General features: G+C 36.1%; 1 protein-coding gene across 2 annotated transcripts in view; it reads left to right on the forward strand.

The window, feature by feature from the left end:
- The window catches only part of TRHDE (thyrotropin releasing hormone degrading enzyme), a 367,482-nt gene that overhangs the window by 340,549 nt on the left and 6,744 nt on the right, over window positions 1-20,189 (forward strand). Inside the window, exons 16-18 of one of the 2 annotated variants that reach the window (XR_004620882.1) lie at window positions 15,516-15,683; window positions 16,206-16,378; window positions 18,828-18,909. Coding sequence is in view for 1 of the 2 variants with exons in the window: in XM_034644164.1 (XP_034500055.1) it covers window positions 15,516-15,683; window positions 16,206-16,346; window positions 18,828-18,909 (391 nt within the window). In the remaining variant the exon portion in view is untranslated. The remainder of the gene's footprint in view (window positions 1-15,515; window positions 15,684-16,205; window positions 16,379-18,827; window positions 18,910-20,189) is intronic. The other variant, XM_034644164.1, reaches the window with a different exon arrangement.

Consider the following 20,189-nt stretch of genomic DNA (forward strand, 5'->3'; position numbering starts at 1 on the left):
GGTTCAGAAACCTCATGTTATCTTCCCCTAAAAACATGGATCCTAACTTATTGTCCATGTTCCCAAGTTATTATGGTCCTAGAACCCTTGTTCTGTACACTGCTTTTTGTATTGTTCTTACTATGAACTGTCCTACTATAAATTTTCATAGGCTAAAGTTATACCAGCCAGACCAGCCATTTTCCTGCTCAGTTACCAGCACATGCCTTCTGCAGACAGGTGAAGCCAGCAGGGAGTCTGTGTGGAGTAATGGAAAGGACAGGGCTGCCCAAACCTCCATGGGCGGGGATGAGGAATTAGGTTTGCTGCTAGGTTGTCATTAGACAGTTGTGGCTTTAGATGAGTCCGTGTTTACTCCAAGTCTCAACCCTGTTTCTAAAGCAAGGGCATTGCCCCCAAATCTCCAGGGCTTGCATTAGACCTAACAGTCCAAAATTTCATACTCCCCGTCCATGAACATAAATCATACAATTTCTCATGATTTGTCCACTTTTGGTTCTCTTTTGATTATTATTATATAGTTATTTGATTATTATGCAGTTTAAAGGGTGCGTTTTCATTTATACACGTATTCAGTCAGTGTGTATTGAGCAGCTATGATGTGTCGACCCTGTGCTAGACACTTAGAAGGCAGAGTTCCTTCATTCAACTAATACCCGCCCCTGTGACTTACCTGGCATTGAGAATATGTGGTTCAGGCCCTGACATACACTGAAGATTGGTGGTAGAGGCAGGGAGAGAGTGTAGGAGGGAAACAAATTGTTCAGATAAACACACACCTAAAAATGAAACTCAAGAGAAATGCAGCCAAGAAGTCTGTGGTGTTCTCAGACACTGTCATGGGAATTTGACTAGATCAGAGAGACCAGGGAAAACTTCCAGCCCTGAGAGCTAGTGGTGGAAATGAAGAGGGCATGTTTGAGCATGACTGAAGAAGGAAGAGTGAGAGGAGTTAATGACTGCTTGCATATAAATGGTAAAAAAGGAAGGCATTAATGACAGTCCACTAGAATAATCCAGTAGAGCTCAAACATTTATACATACAAATTGCCAAAGATAACATTTTTCAGTCTCTATCCAGAAATCTCCATCATACATGTAAATAATTGCAAGGATTTACCTATTTAGCATATTAGCATAAATAGACATTTTTTTTTAAACAAAATTCTTTCAAACCCCTAATGTATCCAGTGGAATTGAAACACCCTAGCTACTTTATACCCACCATTGGTCATTTAAAAAATATGATTTATGTTCTTACTTAACAGTCACAAATTTTATATTATTCTTTCCTCTCCCCCAAATTATATTCTAATATATTTTTTTCTGGAGAATCCTTTTGGGATCACCCTATTATACTTTTCTGCCCTAGGAAATATATGCATACAACATATACGGACACATACACACATAATTTTTTCATGTCATAAAATCCTATGTTCATTTTATTTCAAAATTGAATTTTCATTACAATGGTTACTTGTATATAATTGATTAACATAAATACATGGCAAATTCTGATAAGTAATTTCTAAACATAAAAATTGTTAAATATAACCATTAAAATTGAGATTGCCCTTTTTCCCCAACCAGTTTATATATTCACAGACAAATATTACTCACGGCTAGAATGAGAAAAGTTTCACCATCAATTCTATTTGATTTTTATGTTAAAGTACTGAGAAACTTTATACATAAAAATAAACAGATAGGAATGGAAGGTGTTTTGTTATAGCAGTATAATACAGTTCTTTTGTCTTTCCCAGTGTTGTGCCAAAAATTGCACAGTAATCTATCACCAAAATTTTTAAATTATCACCTGAGAACTTGATTAGGCCCTTCTTCAATTTTGATGGAAGCAAAGAATTTTTAAAAATTGAAAACTCATTTTCTAGATAACAACACCAATATTTAGAATTTTTATTTGATATCGCAGTTCACTGTACCCTCGGAAGATGTGAGATGAGTGAATGAGAAATATACCTTTCTCCTGGAAAGTGAGGGAAAGTGGGAGAAGGGTTTTTATGAAAAGAAAAGCATCCATGTGAAAGTTTTTTTTGTTTTTGTTTTTTTTTTTGATATGTGAAAGTTTAGAATGAGGAACTTGATTGCTGTAAAAGTACCCATATCCTTAGGTATTCTTTAAGAAGTCTTTCCTTACCCCCAGAGATAGGAAAACCTATGTCTGGAGGTAAGGAAGGCCATGACACGGAGGTGGGTAGAAATGGCAAGAATGAGTGATAGATTAGATTGTTTAGGGAGAGAATGTAAATAAAGGAAAGCAAAGACGAAGAATTGAGAAATCACAATATTGAATAGTTGGGTGTCATCCAGTCATGAGTTGTGGCCTTTGAAGCTTAACATTTACAGTGTCTTCTAAAAGTTGTCTTACTCCCTCTACCAATGTTCATATTTTCAAATTTATTATTAATCCTTTTCACTATGAATACAAAGAATTTTATCTATTTGAAAATAGAGATCTATCTGTAGATATAAATATCTAAAAAGAGTGGATAGTCTAAAAATATGTCTGGAATTTATTCTTATAAATATGTCCCCAGGAACCTGTACAATTCTTAAAACTTATTTCTCCTTAAAAAAAAATCCCACTATTTCCACTCTATTTCACCTTACAACATAGGCAGTTTATATCTTAGTTTCAAAATAGTTTTTATGATTTTCTCATACGTATTTAAAAATTTAACTCAAAGCATTATTTTTCTACAGTAAACCAAGTTATGTATCTCTTTAACTCCTAACTAACACCTGGCCTACGAACTGTTCTTTTTAAATCAGAATATCAGAAATTATTTCATTTTTAATTTCTAAGAGTTTAGGAAGGATGCTGTAAAAGATAGTCCTCTTCTCAGTAGACTAGTTAAGTAGCTTAATTGATTGACCCATACTTTGAGTCATTCACATTTTTACTTGCATGTGAGATAAGACGGCATCATGTACTGTCATTTGTTTGCCTTATTTTTCACTGTCCACAGTGAAACACTGTGGGGCACTGTTAATGGAGAGCTTCATGCAAATTCTACCTTGAACATTCTTTTTAACAGACCCACTGAGGTGAGAGGAAAAAATATAGTGAATTACCTACTTGAATGGTTGTAAGGCTGATTTTTTTTTTTTTTAAAGTACGTTCAGCTAGTTTTCCCCAGTGCAAAATTTGAGCACACAGATTTTTCACTTTGATCATATACTTGGAAAATAAACCCTAAGGGGTAGTCACCTCCCTTCCATCATCTTTCTGCCCTAGGAATTGTATATTTTAGTAGTTTTGGCCAGTCATCTGGTTATGAATTGTTGCCCATGTAACACTAGCACAGAGATTTAAAAGTTACTCATGAAACTATTTAAAGCAGAAAGTGGTATGGGAACCTCTGGAATAATTCACAATTACCATAAAAAATCATCACTGTCATTTACATCTTATCAATTTATCCCTCTGTATTTCTTCGAAGCTAAAGCATATTTTACATGCGGCTTCCCTCCCTCATTGTGACTCGCGTAGTATTCCAGGGCCATGTTATGGGATTATGATAGTGGGATATCTGGTTAATAGTTGACTTGGTTTTTAGCTTTCAGCTTTATTTCTAAAATGAAGTGGTATTGCACATTTCTTCCGTAGTAATATATCTACTTAGTCTAATCAATATTAATTCAGACTTTATACTACTTGATTCATGTACTAAATATATCTTGACCCTCTGCCACACCTCAGGCATCATACTAAAGGACACCAGGGATCCAATGATGAAGAAAAGGACACATTTTCTGCCTTCCTAGAGCTAACAGTCCAGTGGGATAGCCTGAGACTAATTCAGAGGTCATACAAACACGTTAAGATTTTAACTGTATTGAGAAGCCAGAAGGAAGATTTCTAAGAAAAGGACAATTTGACCTGTCAGTGAGATTGACATTCCCGCAGAGTGACAACTGCCCTGGGGCCTATAGGAAAAATACACATTTATCAGGCACAGGGAGAAAGGAGATGTCACCCAAAAGAAACAATGTATAAGAATGGCCTTCTTCCTCAGCATCATTTCTCAAGATTAAAGTCTCGGCACTTTCCAAAGGCGTAACTGCTTGGACAGAATCTATACTCACCAAGGACATCCTCTGGAAGTCTTGCATTTTTTTTTTTTTTTTAGTTAATCATGTTTGTTTTGTTTTTATTTGCTGAGAAGAGCAAAAACCCCAGTTCATTGATTATATGCCTTCATCAAAGCTTTGGGGAATCGCTCTTCTAAAATTAGAGTGTTACCAAACAAAAGTGTTTTGGAAAAGTTATGCAGAAGAAAAATAATTTATGAAGCATAGTAAATGTGCTTTCTATCTGAATTAATCCAATTGTGAATTCCTTTGTCAAACTAGAAATCTCCTTCGTAACCAGTTATCCTATGTGATTCACAATTTGGGGAAGCAGAGGTCATCTGTTAAGATTACTCAAATAATGGCTGTACCTCTGTAGGGAAGAGGGCTTTGTTGTCTCTCTTTTCCTAAGCTTCTCTGGAGTCCCACTGAGAGTACCACTTTCCCTTGCCATTTGGAGAATTCAGTGCATGCTGGCTTAGTTCAGTCCATCATGGGATAAATATTTGACTAAATGACCTACCTGAGGGACTAGCTAACCTGGATGTATTTTTTTCATTTACTTCTTCGTGTAGCAGGGACTTGGATTGCCTCAAGAGCTAATATAACTTCAGTAAGTGCATATTTCTATTCATTTTCGTATAGTCATATTTAGTTTTTAATCCACACACACTAATGATTTTATATTCTAATTTAAAACACAGAAATAGGGGCGCCTGGGTGGCACAGCGCTTAAGTGTCTGCCTTCGGCTCAGGGCGTGATCCCGGCGTTATGGGATCGAGCCCCACGTCAGGCTCCTCTGCTATGAGTCTGCTTCTTCCTCTCCCACTCCCCCTGCTTGTGTTCCCTCTCTCGCTGGCTGTCTCTCTGTCGAATAAATAAATAAATAAATCTTTAAAATAAATAAATAAATAAATAAAAAATAAAAAAAAATAAAACACAGAAATAATCCTGCACTTGTTTTCTTTTTCCTGACACTTTTGGCTTTTTCCTGACATTTTACTTTTTTTGAAGAAAATTTCTATTACAGCCATGTATAGAGGCAAATAGTCAATAGTATTTTTTTAAGGTATTTTAATTTTTACAGAAGTATGCTTTTGAAGGTGACTTGATTTAATTTAACTGTTTTTCTTTTCAGTATAGTTGGTTTTTCCCCCATTTCTGCCAATAGTAATTTTCCTATCATGCTAGTATTGTTTGCCTGATACTATACCAACTTCAGGCATAACACTATTGAACTTTTGTGCCATCTATCAAAAGATATGCTTATTGATTAGTTATAGAATAGCTCTATTTTAACTGCCTGTTTGTCACAGTACAAGTGCTAAGTGAATATGGATTTCCATGGGCAACACAGGGAGCAATGTTGATTAACTCACAGTAGTGATCACTATTATTTACTAAGCCAGGGCTGGAGCACCAACAGAAATATTTGCAGCTTCCAGAACATTTTTACTTACTCACGGAGAGTGGATTATACTGATGGATTCAGATTCAGGTTTATGACAATTGCTCCCAACCGCTATAACGAAGAAATTTCCTCCACATTTTCCAAAAATAATAGAAATGCTGAGAAGTTTCCTTCGGCAACATTAATGACGTTTCCTTTTTGTGTATTTTTCCCCCTTGTGATTAAGACTTAGGACTGATTCTATACGTGTAATTCATTCTAGCTCAAATGAAAATGAAAATAATTCACGTTAGTCTTTCTAATGATAGCGTGATAATGTTTACTTAATATTGTGATAATGTTGATGGAAAATGCTCTACAAGCATCAAATAGTTTTGTGATATATATATCTTAAATTTTGTAATATATACATATATATATTTTAAAATATCTAAAAGCGAGAAAGAACTTTGTGTAATTTCTTGGCAATAACAGGAAACATAAAAGCACATGTACACACTTTTGTGGGTTGAATAGTGGCCTCTAAAAGATATGTCTAAATCCTAAATGCTATCTGTGAATTGGACCTTATTTGGAAATAGGGTCTTTGCAATGAGTTCACATGGATTTAGGGCTTACCCTGATGATGGTACTCATAACAGAGAGAAGAGAAGGCACAGAGAGACTCAGAGGGAAACTCATGTGAAGACAGAGGTAGAAATTGAAGTAATGTGTTTGCAAAGCAAGAAATGCCAAGGATTGCTGGAGGCACAGGGACTAGAAGAGAGCTATAGAGCAGATTCTGTGGAGCCTCGAGAAGAAAGCAATCCCGCTGACACCTTGATTTTAGACTTGTAGCCATAGGAACTGTGAGAGAATAAATTTCTGTTGTTTTAAGCCATCAAGTTTGTGATAAGACACACACCTTTAGCTCTGCTTCCTATTCAAAACTTGGTTTATGATCAACATGTTGCATTGTTTTTCTTTCTTTGATGAAATATCAAGGGACGCTACAGATTGCAAGTTTAACTTTTAACTTTCACTGACTTCTTCCTGCTCTTAAGATTTTCATCAGGAATATGATACCGAGAAGGCAGTTCTTCGTCCTCGCAGAATTCAGACAAAGCTACTATCATCAGTGTTCATACAATTATTTTTGTAAATGTGTACAAGAAATACATGGGAGTGGTCAATGGTATGAAAGTAGAATAGTTATGTAGCAATATCCCCTAAAATTCACAGCAAAGAACCCATGCTCATGTTTTAAGATCCCTTCTCAATATTTTGAAAGAGTCTCTTTTTTCTTTTTCATGATTTGAGATGCTTTTTATAACTAAAAAAATCAAACAGAAAAAAATCCATGTGACTTCCATTTTATTTTCACATATACGTAAACATTGCTTATTTTGTTCTGTAACATAGAGCACAGGCGTCCGGTATATACTCTGCCTTCTGTTCTCTTCACACGCATCAGTGCTACAGCCAGTACCTGCCAGTTACATGGACGTGTGCATAGATGCATTTGTTATTTCAGAAAATCATGGAATTTGTGGTGACTTTTTAAAGATATGTGTTTTTCTTAGATTTATCATCCGCCAATGCAACATACGCCTTTTGCCTCATTTTGTAACTTTGTCATCCAATCTTGCCATTCCCCTTTCCTCCAGGACCCAGACTGTGGGAGATTTTTCCCCAATAATTTTCTGTTGCTTTATATAACAGGAATAAATTGTTTTTCACTATTTTTAATTATCAAATTTAATTACATCTATCCTTATTCCTTAAAACACACACACATATATGAAGTTTACTGTGGATTTCACTGCTTTTTCACAGGAGGATCAAAGCGAAACCATAGAACATCTAGGATTTGGTATGACTAAGAATACTTCTCTATTTTTAAAAAGTACAGTATTTTTTTGTGCAGTGAATCTACCAATTAAATATCTGAAAACCTGCAGAATTACATGTTGGTTTGTATGTATACACACACACACACACACACACACACACACAAATAGTAAAATTTACTTTGGCTAAAGTAAAATCTGTTTTTAGTTGGGGACCTTGCGAGTGGGAAAAATACATTACTTATTGCCTACCCATGACAGCTTAGTGGTTATGCCTAAAAAATTAACTAAGTTGCCATAGTTGATTCTTCCCAGGCTGGAGAAACAGCCTTGTTAACCTCAGTGACCTTGACAGTGCATTAGAAATGAAAGTAAACCACATTTGCACAGGCCTTCCCATTTATAGAAGTAGTATTTTGATGGATACAATAAATCTGTAATTTGCAACCTTTCTACGAAGAATACAAAAGACAATGAATGTTGCTATAAATTATGCTTGGGCAATAAGAGTTATTTGTCAAGGTGGAGCCCAATGTCATCCAGTGGGGTTTTTGTAAACATTCAGGCCTGGGTCATGATTTGAATGAGAACAGAGCTTATGGATTGCTGGTGTTACTAATGTGTTGTTCCCAACATTGTCTTGTGTCTTCATAGTTAATGTACTGGTTCCTAATCGTTGTGATTCAGACATCAACATCACACGTATGTAAATTTAGACTTCTTATCCCAGCAGACCCTTAGCTTTACAGTGCTACGGCCAGAGCTGAAGGAAAGAAACTGAAATATCACAGATCAAGACAGAGGGGGTTCCTTGAGAAGCCATGGTAATGGGCACCTGGTAATCAGGAAACAATTAATCTCATCTCTAACACAGGCATCTATAAATAGGGCAATTTATCATCCATTTCACAATGTCTACTACAACTGTATACCTCTTAAGTTTTAAATGATGCTATGCTCTTAGAACTATTTATACCAGCAGCCTGCTGCTCACTGTTTCGGAGTGAGTCATCAGAGATATCTTAATTTTTCTACTTTTGTTACAAAGCAGTTTGATTTTTTTGAGCTCTCATGAGTATAATTGATTCTGGATGTCATAAGGGTTCTGAGTAGTGAAATGTTAAATAACAATGTTCTAGGATTTTCAGTGGAGTGGTTAAAATCCAGGACAAAGAAACAGTTTAAACAAGTCAAGTCACAAATTCTCTAATTGTTTGCTTTTTTTTCTTTTACCTTTTTGTAGGTCTTTGTCATTGCCTGTCTTTGTCATCATCATGCTGAATGTTTTGGCCTCTGTACGTTTCTCACTTGTGTTCTTTCTTTCTACCTTTTCTTTGATGTCTCCTTCTTTTTATCCTCTTCTTGGTAATGTTGTCTGGGCCACCTGGGTTCTTACGTTTTTGTGCTTTAGCAATTATATTTTATAAAGTGTTCTTATAGCCTAAATATTTACCCTCATCGTCCCTCTTCCTTCGTACCCAGTAGAAATAATAGCTGTTTTCTATATGGAACTTCAAAGTTTAAAATGTAATGTCATATATTATTATTTCAGCTTAAGTAAAGTGAATGTCTCTTTTAAAGTACAATTATTTTAATCATAAAAGCCACTTAAAAGGAGTGCTGTTATCTTAAAATATAATCTTTTGATAAACTCTGGATAATAGGTAAGGTGAGCCCCCCTTCAGCAATCCTTTTTCCTTTCATATGGAAAGAGCGGCATATGCCTCTTTGCAAATATGCAAAATTCAAACATAAAGAGGTATTGAACATTTCAGAACATGGTAATTTTAAATATAGTTGGTCTGTTATCCACCTGGTTTATCCACCTCTATTTTTTGAGGTCCAAAGAGCCACAAAGACTGGTTTTGAACTGCCTTTTCCTTTGCTCCAAGGTTTTAGGATTCCTTTTGTTATGCTTCAGTTTCGGTGGGAATGAGCAGGTCCTGTGTGGGCACAAGTGAGAGGAGCCCTAGGTGCTGCCCCCCAGGTGCCCACAGCGCTGTGGCCCTATTGTTCTTTCCATCAGTCAGTGATGCACACTTCACATGGAATTCTTTGTTAGGGGCCTTGTAGAGATACTGTGAAACAGTACTGCCTCTGGGTGCCAGGGTTTTTATATGGATTCAGTGGTGTGTTTGATTGACAAGTACACCGGTGAAGTTAGTTGGGATTCTAAAACTGTGTTTTACTGTAATGCCTTAATGTATTGTCAGTCATGATTTTTATAATTACTCATTCACTTGTAGTGAGGTCATCTGAAAACTTTATTTCTGCTTTCTTTTTGGTCCTGTACTCTTTTGGGAAAGATGGAGATATTTGTGGCCACTTCATACTACTAATAATAGTTATGAAAATAATGAAGAGGGATGTCACTACTACAAATTGAGATAATTTTCTCTGTACCCTGTACTTGGCTATGCATGGCATTGAGATGATGCCCATACTGAGCCCCAGACACGTACCAGGCACTGTGCTGAGCCCTGGATAGACATGATCTCATTTAATCATTGTAATAACCTTGTAAAGAATGGTTTTCCCCATTATCCAGAGGAGGAAACTAATGCTTAGGTGCAGAAAGTCACATGTTCTCTCTAAAGAGCTTTCAGTTTTTTTTTTTTTAAAGATTTTATTTATTTATGCAACAGAGACAGAGATAGAGACAGCCAGCGAGAGAGGGAACACAAGCAGGGGGAGTGGGAGAGGAAGAAGCAGGCCCATAGCGGAGGAGTCTGATGTGGGGCTCGATCCCATAACGCCAGGATCACACCCTGAGCCGAAGGCAGACGCCTAACCGCCGTGCCACCCAGGCGCCCCAAGAGCTTTCAGTTTTATTCAAGATACTTTCTTGGGACCAGCCAAGGGACAAAGGAATGTAGGTAGAATGAGAGATGGCCGTAAGGGATCCTATAAACAGGGTCAACCTTTGTAAAAGCAGGTTATTTTTCAGTCTGATATTTTAAAGTCAGCGATTGCCCTGAAAGAAGTAAGAGTACTAGTACTTATGAGGTCAAACAAGATTTAGAGTATTGATGAGGAAGCCTCAACCAAAGCTGTCTTTTACCTTTTCAATTAGGCAAATGATCTTTCAAATGCATTAAGTAACTGCAAATTAATTAAAAGTAATTAAATGGTAGGCCACACGCTAGCTAAATGAATGTGTAGTGGCACTGAAAGAAACAGGTGCTCTTAGAGAGGCTAGTGATTTGAGAAATTTTTTTCATTGTCTTTGAAAATAATTAAATCTGCATTTCAATGTTAATACAATTGCTAATGAAAAGAATCCTATACTAACAGAGCAGGGAGGGACTTTAGAACTCTTGTACTTTAGCCCTGTCCAATTAGGATGAAAAATGAAGCCCAAAGCAATGACCTTGACTTGCCCCGTCCTAGAGGCAGTTATTGGCCAAATGAGGTCTACTGAGAACCTGCTTAAAAATAGGCCCCTCTCATGATTAAGCATCAAAATTTATATTTTAAAATAGTATGATTTTTTTTCCTTTGGCCTGTATAATTTCCTCTGGGAGATATTTTAACTGTATCATCAGAATTGTGTCTACGTATTATTCAATAACATTTTTCTATATTGGAATATGTTTTAATCCAATAGTAATGGAATTTTGTCTTTATAAATGTAATTATACATTTACTTATCTTATTTCCAAATTAACTGCCAAATTTATTAAATGATTAAAATTGAAATATATGAACTAAAAAAAGAAAGACTGTAACTGTAATCTCCAACCCAAAGGCAAATGTTAATATTCTCCTGTTTTTTCTTTTAGTCTTTCTTTCTAATATACACATTATGTTTTTTTTTTCACTTAATATAGTGGTATTATGTATGTGTTATATTCATCCTTAATGTATTCCATCATATTAAATAATGTATTTTATATCATCAAAAATTAATCTATGATGTATCATTCCAGTTGCTATTTGTATCTTAAACCAGTCCCTATTGTTATCTGAGATGTGTCCTGATTTTTTACCTCAAAAAACACCTGTAACAAAGAAAACTTTTATAGCAAAATCTTCAGAAATTTGTCTAATCATTTATCTTAATTTATCAACCTACTTCACAGATTTCCATTTAATAACTAAAATACCAATTCACTAATATTTAAAATACTAGTCCCATTCCACCATGATTATTTAACCCAGTAAAAATTTTTTTCTAAATTTTTCTAAATTTTTAAAATCCTCCTTTTTTTCCACCTACTAAATTTTTTTTATCTTCTACCCCAAAGCATTTCGTTTTCATGCATTTGCTTTCAGCAAAGTAAAAAAGGTTAAACATATCACCAAAATACAAGGCAGATTATTTCAAGATGATACTGTTACGTTTCTGAAACTTTTTTGCTTTCAAAATTTTCACCATACAGATAAAATTTGTCATGATCCTACTTAAAATGAGAATAGAATAAAAACTATAGTTCAAGTTACACTAATTAGGTAATAGTTTTCTGCAATGCTAGACCCTCAAGAAGATAAAGACACTTCCCTTTGGCTAAGCATTACTCCGTTCACCTCCTATGAAGGCAGCTAGGAGAGACTAGCTTCCTGGTCTTGCATATGTATAGTACACATAGAGAAAAATAAGCACAGCTTTCCTTCTCCGATAATCAAATTCCATTAAAAGATTTATTTCTGAGGCAGGAGGTTAAAAGAAATGACCGTGGGATATTCACATTCTTATAAACAATTTCCACGTCCACGAGAAGGGGCCCCGTCTCCCTGTAATCTGGATATCAAGAATCTCACAAAACTCATTTGTACTGCTCATAACTATGGGTTCTGTGGGGTTTTCAGCCCATGCTCTCCAAACAAATGAGCTTTTTCATTTGTTCCTAATGACTTTGGTTTATGCAAAGAGATCTTAAAGTGTCCCCAGAGCAATCATTTTGCTAAAATGTTATTAGAACTTCTTTACAAATTTAGCAACAAAAGGGGCTTCATTAACAATGGAAATCATTGGGAATCAAGGCCCTTAGCAAATTCAGTGCTCACCAGTCTTGTTTCATTTTCAGCAATGAGTACAATAATGTGAACTCTCCCTTGACTCCTGAGCTGGTGGGTGGGTAAGGAAGTTGAGCAGTAGTTGCTGTGGGGAGATACTCAAAAATGAGAGCGGTAATCTCCGGTTAATCAGCTCCGTCCTTGCTCTTCAAAGGAGACCTGTGAACCGGAAGCTGCGTGTGCGCCCAGCATCTGCTAATAGAGCCGTTTCTTTCCTGAGAGTTTGGGGATTTGCAGCTGAGACCGAAGGCTGTTTTTCAATGGCTCATCCACAGGCTTGAGATTGTATATGTAAACATATGTGTGTCTCATTTTTGTAGTAATCAAATTTGATACATCTGCTATGCACAGAGGGCCAGCTGCTGACAAGCCTGAAAGTTGACCTGCAGCTTCCGGCAAAGCAAAACCAAATTATGGGGTCTTTCTCTTGGTTGGGGACTGCCAGCTTGAGATCCAGAATCTGCCCCTATTCTGGGCAGTTTTGCTTTTAAAGGCCTCCTTTGCCCAGGATAACTTTTGCTAGATTCCTTCAGGGTGGTCTGTCTGTCATTTCATCCAGCATTTTATTGCTGAGTGCCCTTTTAAGATTTTTTTCTCCTTGCTGTGTGTATGACCAGATTGCCATATAGCAGTTCCTTAAGTACACCGCTAACCTATGTCCTTATGCTCGCCCAGAGGCTGCATTTTAACAAGAACTGCTTCAGTGCTGGTGAGCACCATGGATACATATTGTTGGAAATCCAGTCTTCCCAGCACTGAATATTTCTCAAAGGTGACTGATTAAACTGTGTATTAGAAAACTAATTAAAAAAAAAAAGGCTAGAGAGCAACGGTGTGGCTAGTTCAGCACTGTGAGAATGATAGGTTGAATGTGTCCGTGTTACTCTGACAACTACTACTAATAGAAAACAGTGTATCATACTTTCGTTGTCATTAGCCATCTCTAAGCTGATAAAGATGGGAAAGACTTTCATGTATACATCATCCTGGATCTCGGGATACTATATGGTGGTGATAGTGCCAAATACCCTTTCTCAGAGCAGAGTTCCCTCTCTTGCAAAAAGAAGTTTGCAATGCAGACATCATGATATGATTATATAGACTAAATAGAATGTGTAACCTGGAACGTGGTATTGCACAGAAGTGTTATTTTCTGCCTCTCATGTTCCTCCAGCCAGTGCCCAGGGCTTTGGACAGGCCAGTCCATTTATTCATGTGTGTGTGCATCTTACACAGTTTCGCATCAGCCAACAGCATCTACTGAATAACGAAACATGGACTATTGCTAGCGACTATGATATATGGCAGTCCAGTTATATCTAAGGAAGATAGTTTAATATCTGGTGGGGTTTGTTTTTGTTTTGGTTTGGTTTTTGCATTTCCTATATTTCTGTATGCTTTTTTCTGTTTGAAACCATTGATCCTGGAGATGGGTTTCACAGGCAGTAGCAAACCTAATTCAGTGGGCTCTATCCCTATATCCTCTTTAGTGTATTAATAGCTTCATGACCCTCTATTAGGTCTAACATTAAGAAAATATACATTAAGAAAATATACATTGATTGATGTGCTGATGATTTCAGTAGACATTTTATTTTTTCTCGCAAGTTTTTATTTTGATCACTTGGCCAAAGTTATAACAGTTATACAGTGTTTTGCTCTATACCCTATAATATTTGAGAGAAAAGGCTCATCCTCTTTTCTAGCTGTTGATTTAGAGAAAGACTAGGTTTCTTAACTTTCTTATTATAGTTAGTAAAGATGGAGGCATGTTTGTAATCCTGTTTCGTATCTACCATGATTAAATGTGGTAGCAGTGTTTTCCAAAGCTCTTGGCTGGTTTTTTCTGATGTCTGTGTTCCTTCTGTTTCTTTAAAAACAAAACAAACGGACAGAGCCTTTGCCTTCTAATACCACAAAGAAAAAAGGCTTCAGTCAGCAAGGTTAAAAGTAACTTTTCTCCCAAACACTCCAAATTACTTCTAGGAAGAGACAGAATAATAGAGTTTTAGGCATTTCTGGGAACAATTAATTTTGTATGATACTTCTAGCAAATCTAAGCATGTGGTATCCTGAAACACAATCCTCGATATTCTGAATGGTAGCCCTGCTTAGCTGCTGAACAGAGTAAGACGAAGCTTATCTTACTGGTAGTCATTCAGACACCTCCTCCTGGTTTCTAAATACGCCTTCAACCATAGCAGTGTTTTAACCATCAGTCAAGGTCCTAAATCTTTAGAAGAGATTGTTTTAGCTTGCTATCCAGAGAAAACACCTCTTATCAGCCACATTCAAATTATAAGTGAGAAATTTAAATGGTAGATCACTGAATATGACACAACGCAGAAATGTATTTTTTGACTTTTTGTAACTATTATAGTGTTCTTTCAGAGAATTCCTTTTTTAAAATGTGGGGTATATACTGAGACTTGAGAGAACAATATTTAGTAAAAATTTGCTATGGTAAGGTAAACGTGAGCATTTACAACTTATAAATAGTCAAGAGTAATTAAATCCACTCACAGTTTCCCACCGTAATATTTATTTTGGAATACAAGTCAAAATTTAGTCTATTTTTATAGTCACTTTTATAAATGTAGGGAAAAAGAAATTTCTACTTTCTCAAAATTTATTATTTTATGTTTTATCTGTTTATTATCTCTGTCAGTAATCTTCTAGGTTCCAAAATGTGAAGACCTATTTGAGAAAAATAATTTTAGGGAGACTTCTCTGTGATTTTAGGAGAAAATGTTTGTTTTATTCAAGTTAGCAGTCTTTTCAACCTGTGCTCTCTTGTCATCCTTGGGCCTACCAATTATGAAAGCAAGATCTTTGGTTGATAAGTGTATTAATGTTGGTGGAAATATAAAGCATCCTGTTTGCATTGTTTTTTTTTTTAAGTCTTGTGTTCTGATTTTTGTTTAAATATAGTTTCAAGAGTAGAAACAAAACTTGCATTCAGAATACAGTATCTTCCATCATTCAGTTGCCAATATTTTTGAATATTGTTACTATATAGTATTACTGTCTTTCAGGTTAACAAAATCAATTCACAAAATCATCTTTTTAGAAACTGACCGTAGTAAAGCAGCATCTGTCTTTAGTTTCAATGCTGTGAAGCTTTTAATTAACAGAAAACCACCATGGGTTGCTTCTTTAGAATACCTCTAAATGTTAGAGACATCGTCTACTGTACAGGAGTTTCACTACTAGATGAGGATGTCTGGGAATTCATATGGATGAAATTCCACTCCACCACGGCAGTTTCTGAGAAGAAAATATTACTGGAAGCCTTAACTTGCAGTGATGACAGGAACTTATTAAATAGGTGGGTCAATTAATTTTCTAAATTTCTTTGTGTAATGAGAGTACTGTCTGTTAACCAAATGACACTGAACTTGATTTTATTTCCTTGAATGTATACTAGTCACTCTAAGACATCTCTTCTACAGCTAAGGAAAACTGCTATGTTGACATGACTAAAACTAATTGAATTGAAAGAGATACCATTGTTTCCCACTCAATAGTAAGACAATATTTCATTGTAAAAGAAAGTAAACGTTTACTATAAAGATTTTTAAAAGTGAGATGATAGCATCAGAACAAAATTGTGATTTCTTCACCCATGAGTTTTTTTAAAAATTTAATTAACGAGCTAATTAAAGTGCTCTGAATTTGCTCTTTCCCCTGTTATTAACAGAAAATTGTTCTGTTGATAAGTTGTATTGGTAGTTTACACAGGACTGTTCTTTTAAAGAATATGACAAATTAATGTGTGTAATTTTTGTGATTTTATAAAAATGTTTTAAGTTATTGGACTAAAAGTTTTTCTACAATTCTATCCTTAAAGGCTTCTGAATCTATCACTGAATTCTGAAGTGGTGTTAGATCAAGATGCAATTGATGTGATAATCCATGTCGCTCGAAATCCACATGGCCGAGACCTTGCCTGGAAGTTTTTCCGAGATAAATGGAAGATATTAAATACCAGGTAGAAAAAAGAGTTCAATCATTCAAACTTGAGTGAGTAAATTAAAGGTGACATAGGAGAGATAAAGGCCCAACTTTTTGCGTTAAAACCAAGGTCCAGATAATAGAATTAGATTTTATAATAGTCAACCAAGATGGGTGTTGCCACTCGTGTGAAACTCAGAATTATTTTAACGATCCTATAACATTATTCATGTAATGAAGATTAAAAACTGTGATTATATATGGAAATGTGGGAGTAAAAAGGTTTAGGAGTACAGCTTTTGTGGAAAATCTATTAAGCTGTCTAAGGTTGAAGAAATATCATAAAACTATATTCTGAATGTGTTGTAGAAAAAATTATTTATAAATCAGATGTAATTATTATATAATGAGAAAATTTTATCTCTGCTGAATTGTTTCAAATTTCCTTTAAATATAAATATCATAAAACACCTGAAATAAAACCAAGATATAGAGAAGGAACATTTGAATCATTGTATAATTCTAGTTGCAATAGAATTCATTCCTGAGACATCCTGTTTCATGGTGAGAATTCTTCAGCCTCAATTTAAGAAAATGTTTCATTATGTATTTAAATATATTATAATAAGTGTTGATTTATTACTCAGATAATCTCTATGGCACTTTAAAATTAAATTTATTATACAGCATGCAGATGCTGCGTGTTCTCAAACTTAAACGTCCCCAAACAGTGAGCAGACCTCTTGTTCTGTCTCTTAAAAACTGGTGTCTAAACTTGATGTTTCTAAGGTATACCTTCTCAGTTGCCCTTGCGTAAAGGGCTCAGTTTGAATGGATGTGTCCTGTTAAAACGCAGTTCTATCTACAGATATTTCATTATCAGAAAGCGTTGATATGCCTAGAAGACACATTGGCTTTTTTGTATTTGCAGCTCAGAAATTGGAATGATGGGAAGATTAGAGCATGCTTTGCTCTCATGCACCAAAGTATAGTGGATAGTCAGATACAAGGTGGAATTAATATATACAAGCATTTTACTTTAAAGATTGTCAGATGTCTGCCAATATGCAGTCTTTTTAGGGAGTGGTTTTGTCTATCAGAGTTCAGCATAGTGCATGCATAGTTCAGTTTAGGCCTACCAAAAAATGTTTGGTTCCTGGTATGCTTGTTTTGTCCCACGGAGAGTCCATGGTCTCTACCTGAAAGCTAGAAAGGTTGAGATTTCAGCATATGTACAGATAGGGGAGAGTTTATCTTGACAAATAAGACTGTCTTCTTCATCTGTTTCCGCGCCTCTGTCAGTCCTTGTACACTGGAGTTCATGGCGGTGTGTGCAAGGTTCTCCTCTGTTCCTGCCCTGCAGATTCTCCCTGCTTTTAGCTGCCATCTACTCCAATGCCTTCAGTAGCTCCCAAATCTAGATCTCTTACTCCAACGTGTTGTCTAAACTTCACCCTGTGATAGACAATTGTCTGTTTGGACCCCCTACTGAGGAGTACCTGCAAAGCTAAACCCATCATTATCCTCTTGTCTTCCTTTCCTCAGTACATCATATGGCCATCCACCAATTGCCTCAAGCCAGGCACTTGGAAAACTACGTGTACCCCCTTGCCATATATGACAGTTAGGTTTGAGATGTTGTCAAGTCCTAAAAGAAGGGTCCCACAATGCATAAGGGCAGTGTTAGAAAACCTCTTATAATGGGGGCTGATCCTTTGCTTCTAAAACCTCAGAATCTTTTTTAGTGTACTTTTCTTAATTCTAAGAGTATGATAGCCTGTGGTAGTATCCTTAGCACAACAGAGATAAATCAATAAAATGAGAAAACTTTCCAACTCACCAATACAGACCGTGCCTTACTGTGGGTCATGAGTCAAGAATTTATATCTGTGGTACAAGGATTATGCAATCCAAGTGAACAACTCACTGTTTTAATTTAATGCCTACATGCAAACATACTAATCTTGGGGGAGCATTTCAGAGAAATTTAGCTCAGTTCCTAAGCATGCAGAAAGAAAATGCCAATGTCAGTTATGACTGACCAGACCAAAGGATCTGTGTGACATCCTGATAATGCCCAAGTTTGTCTTATACTCCTATTTCCTTTGTTGGGATGTTTTTTTTCCCCCTCATAGTAAATTAGGTTACTTTAAAGTTGAAAGTTTTAGAATGCTTCTTCCTCAGGCTTTGGATTGAAAATATAACAGTAATTCCTAAAACTAATTTTAGAGGGTTCCTTTTTTTTTTGTTTTTTTTAAATTTACTACAACTTAGACCTCTCTGAAACATTTTGAGCCAAATCAGGGGGCATCTGATGATACTCTGCAGTCACAGCTCTTTGCACCTCCCTGGCTCCCTGGAGAAATGACCTTGAAATGTTCAGAGATCTTAATGGCAACAAGATGACATTGGTCAAATGGAGCCCTTGAAAAGGATTCTAAAAAAATCTATAGAGTAGTACTTCTTAAATTACTGCCTTATATTAATAACATCAAGACTTTTTTTCCCCTCTTTCCAGGTATGGAGAGGCATTATTTATGAATTCCAAACTCATTAGTGGAGTTACAGAATTTCTTAATACTGAAGGTGAACTCAAAGAGGTAAATATTTTAATATATGAGTTCTAATGTTTTTCTTTTATAAATATATGAAATTATACATTTACTTCAACCATTTTTTCCCAACAGATTTATATCCATTTCCTTAAAAAATACACGTTCATGCTAAAGACTTGACTTAATTCATTATTTGCAAATGGATTTCTGTGATATTAAACATTAAATGCCTTTGGAGCGCCTGGGTGGCTCATTCGGTTGACTCTTGGTTTTGGCTCAGGTCATGATCTCAGAGTCTTGAGATCCCCTCTTTAGGGCTCTGGGCACTCAGTGCAGAGTCTGCTTATCCCTCTCCCTTCCCCTCTGCCCCATCCACCTGCTCCCCTGCACATGTGAGCGCGTGCTCGCTCTCTCTCTCTATAATAAGTAAATAAAATCCAGAACAAAACAAAACGAAGCAAAGCACACAAACATAAAATGCCTTTGAGAGATGTTTGAATGTAATGATTCTCAAACTGGAGGACTCCGGATCTACTCCAGATATTTGATCCAATCAGCAGCTCCTCAGCTGCTGGTGTGAACCCAGCTTAGGGTCCTAGAAATGACAGAACCATCCTGTCACAGTGACTCAGGATGTGTGTACAAAGGATCAAGGCTTGAGTCTCCCTGCTGCGTGGTCAGGCCAGTACAGGGAGTGGATCACTAGGTGTGATAATGATGCTTCATGCTATATAGTCTGTTCAGTGGAATGAATTCACATGTATGAAAGAGAACGTATCTGGCAATATCTATTGGGATTGAGTTTGTTTAAAATTCTGCTTGATATTATCACACATGAATTTCATTAAAGAAAATAATTATTTAAGGACTAGTGTCCAGTTTAAGTGTATCTGATGTTTCCTTTTTTTTCTCTAATTTATTTCTCTGGAAATTTGAACCAGCTTTTTTTTTATGATTATATATACTCATATTTGTAAAAGAGAGGGGTGTGAAATGGGGAGGAGTAAGTATGTAGGAGGGAGGGAAAAAATACAGATACTTTTAAATGATTCAGATGAGCTGGACTTCAACCATCTATCACTTTTTCATCTACTGCTTAACTCCATGATAAAATATAGCTGGGATTTGGCCCTGAGAATCATGGCTTCCTCAGCTCTCACTGATGGAATGCCTGAGGCTATGACCCGGAGCTAATCACATGGAGCAGCATTTCCCCAGAAGCATCAACCCTGGCACCATCCTTAACATCTTCGAATATTGCCCAATGTTGTATGATCAGCCCTTGTGCACTAACTTGGATTCTCGTACACGATGAGCTAAGCTAA

The sequence above is a fragment of the Ailuropoda melanoleuca genome, chromosome 15 (assembly GCF_002007445.2).
Source record: "Ailuropoda melanoleuca isolate Jingjing chromosome 15, ASM200744v2, whole genome shotgun sequence".
Lineage (NCBI taxonomy): Eukaryota > Metazoa > Chordata > Mammalia > Carnivora > Ursidae > Ailuropoda > Ailuropoda melanoleuca.